Below are 3042 nucleotides of genomic sequence, written 5' to 3'. Positions count from 1 at the left end.
GAAGATACCATAATTTGGTGTGCTATGAAATCTGGAAGGTACAACGCCAAACTTGGATATGAAGTTCAGAGGCAAAGAGGATCCATCAACAGTTTGCCACATAAACTGTGTTGGAGCCGCAAAGTGCTCCCAAAAGCTGGGGATTTCCTATGGATCGCTCTGCATAATAGAATCCTAACTAGGGATAGACTCAAAAATATAGGTATCTTAGGCCCTAACTGTTGTGTTATGTGCAATGCAGAGGAAGAATCAACAAATCATCTACTTTTTTGGTGTCTGGTTGTAGAATATTGTTGGAACTGGTTCCTTGAAAGTATTAATTGGGTGACTATTAAAAATGAAAGACTCTTTGACTTCATTCTGGCATGGCCAAACAATCAAAAAACAAAATGGTGTGATATATGGTTAATTGGACCTTCCTTAGTAGTATGGCATATCTGGAAAGAAAGGAACAAGAGGATTTTCAAGGAGACATCATTGTCACAGGGCATGCTGGTGGAAAAGATCAAAACTACAATAGAAGAAGTAATGAATGGAAAGAAAATAATAGGTAGGACTAAGATATACACTAATTGAGATGCATAAATGGAGAAGGGATGGGTCCTTAAAGAGCCACAAATATATGTGCCCCCATCAAAGTGCCCTGATAGAAATACCATCAGATGGAAAACCCCTTGAAGGAGTTGAACAAAATTGAATTTTGATGGTGCCAGTAAGGGGAATTCAGGGGAATCAGGTATTGGAACCATAATCCAGGATGAACAGGGCAATATCCTTCATGGGCTGTTTGGTGCCATTGGAGTTGCCACAAACAATGAAGCAAAGATTTGTGCACTAGAGGCAGGACTACATCTCTGTGTTAGGCAAGGAATTTCTAGAATCATAATTGAGGGTGATCACAGATTACAATAGATGGGATCAGTCGGTCAAGTTTTCATAAATGGAAGCTTAATAAGTGGGTTCTTATGATAAAAGAGCATCTAAAGAAAATTGAGAGCTATGAGATTGGGTATGTCTATAGAGAAGGGAATCAGGTGGCTGATTACTTTGCGAACCTCGGTGTTGGAGAATATGATGACCCTGTTTACTTTTGCCAGACATCTACTGCGGAGGACATCAAAGGACAATGCCTGAAGGACTGCCAAACATATCCTCGACAGGGGATCGAGTAGCATGCCTACGACCTTTGGACCCTACCAGCTACCGGGGCATTGTGGTGTCACCTTGATAAACATTGGTGAAGTACGAGACTGAGAATGCGAGCAGGAAAATTGTCCCTTTGGCGGCAAGATCACATGGCCCTCGAACAGTCCATCATGATGCCTAGAAGTTGCTACTGCATCGATAATGGCATTTTACAGAATGGGATATCCTAACAGGCTATGGGCAGGGCTCATTTGATTGACATCACAAATCACAACCTTATATGGCGAAGTCGTTTGGAAAAGGCAAAATAGGAAAGTGCGAGTGCGGTTTCAGGACCTTTATAGAGACAAATTTGGGAAATGGCATACTTTGGAAGGGTCAGGTGCGTGAATTGCAAAAACACACTGAATATATAGTTGAGAAACCTATTTCACACTAAAGATTATGTGTATGATTTTTCTCAAGGGCTCATGGGCATCACTCTAAATTTTGATACATTGGTGTGATGCTATGGTGTTGGAAGTTGTTCTCCTGCCTCTGGTGGATATCATCGACTCGGGGGAGTGCGCAGTTGAACTACTTGCAGGGTTCATAAAACCATTTATTGCGGATAGTGTTGCCAACACCATTCTGAGTATGGAGGAAGAAGTCAAAGTGAGCATTATGAAAATATATTTCTAGTTTGAAAATTACTTACCCTCTGATTCGGAGGATGATGATGAAGAAGAAGGCAATGAGGATGGGGAAGATTGTGAGGATTCTACAGAGGATGATGAATTTGTAGATAGTGACACCATTCGAGAGATAGCCTACAGGGGAGTATGGAAGGAAGAGCGCGAGAGACTAAAGACATTCGGAGAGAATGTGGGGGGGTATTTAGGTGCGCTGTATTCAATGGAAATATGAAACCTTTTTGAAGGGTAACTGAGTCTGATGATTGGTGGCTTCCGAAGAACTCCACCCATAATGCAATCAACATTGGTGAATTCGCTGTTGTGATCTATCAAGCCATTGGGGGGCAGTTGTAATTTCAGGGTAGTTTCGGATGAGAATTTTGGGTCTATTTGGATAGTGTGGGATGATAATTTTGGATCTTTATGTAATTTTGGGTCTATTTGTATGGAAAATGTTGGGTGTGCATAGACGAGTGGGTTTCTCTTGTCTAAAACTATATGTAATTTTTCATAGTCTCAAGCAATCTAGGGAGCTATCCCCATTAATGGTAGCACTTATCTTAAAAAAATAAATTAAAAAAATCATAATAGCTCTAAATATATCATCATCCACATAAGACCATAATATGTCAAATGTCCATATGCAATGTCTAAAATCAAACTATGAGTATCTGAAACATAATAGAGCCATAAGTATCAATCAAAGACATCATAGTAAGTCTAAACTAAATCTATAAACTCTATCGATGCACAAAACAAAAAGATGAATTGGGGAGGGGCACTACAGAATTGTAATCAAAATTTTAAATAGTTTTCATCAATTATCATGATAATCATGTCCAAATATAAGTCTCAAATATGGGGTGAACCAATCCTATTTTATTCAATATCTCTAAATTAGAGGATCAACAAGAAGCTCAACTCCACATTGAATACAAAAAATGGATTTGCAGTTCTCCTTATTACTTTTTACCATTTGAGATTTTACACAAGCACAAACTTCCATTTTCTTAGATTCAAATATTCTCTCACAAATAATCCATTTTTTTTTTATCTTTAGATAAAATTTATGGAAATTAATAATTTTAAAGGTTTTTAATAATTTAATAAGAAGGAAACAATTTAGAATATAACTTAATTTATTAAAACAATAATCTTGAAAGAACTAAAAGGAACTATTTTATGTAATAAGTTTAAGAAATGCATTATTTTTAGGAATTAA

General features: G+C 37.6%; 1 protein-coding gene across 1 annotated transcript; it reads left to right on the top strand.

The window, feature by feature from the left end:
* Positions 1-428: 428 nt before the first annotated feature.
* On the top strand, positions 429-1172 carry LOC131874297 (uncharacterized). Its single transcript, XM_059217596.1, has 3 exons — positions 429-550; positions 714-892; positions 976-1172. The coding sequence occupies exons 1-3, from the start codon at positions 429-431 to the stop codon at positions 1170-1172; spliced, it is 498 nt and encodes a 165-aa protein (XP_059073579.1).
* The last annotated feature ends 1870 nt before the right edge of the window (positions 1173-3042 follow it).

Source organism: Cryptomeria japonica, chromosome 3 (assembly GCF_030272615.1).
Source record: "Cryptomeria japonica chromosome 3, Sugi_1.0, whole genome shotgun sequence".
In the NCBI taxonomy this organism is placed as follows: Eukaryota; Viridiplantae; Streptophyta; class Pinopsida; order Cupressales; family Cupressaceae; genus Cryptomeria; species Cryptomeria japonica.
This window is presented reverse-complemented; position numbering and strand designations above follow the sequence as displayed.

Coding starts and splice junctions, on each gene's coding strand:
- LOC131874297 (XM_059217596.1), top strand. CDS start 429: ATGGCATATCTGGAAAGAAAGGAACAAGAGGATTTTCAAGGAGACATC. Junction 551..713: donor GAATGGAAAGAAAATAATAG/GTAGGACTAAGA, acceptor TGATGGTGCCAG/TAAGGGGAATTCAGGGGAAT. Junction 893..975: donor TTCTAGAATCATAATTGAGG/GTGATCACAGAT, acceptor TTATGATAAAAG/AGCATCTAAAGAAAATTGAG.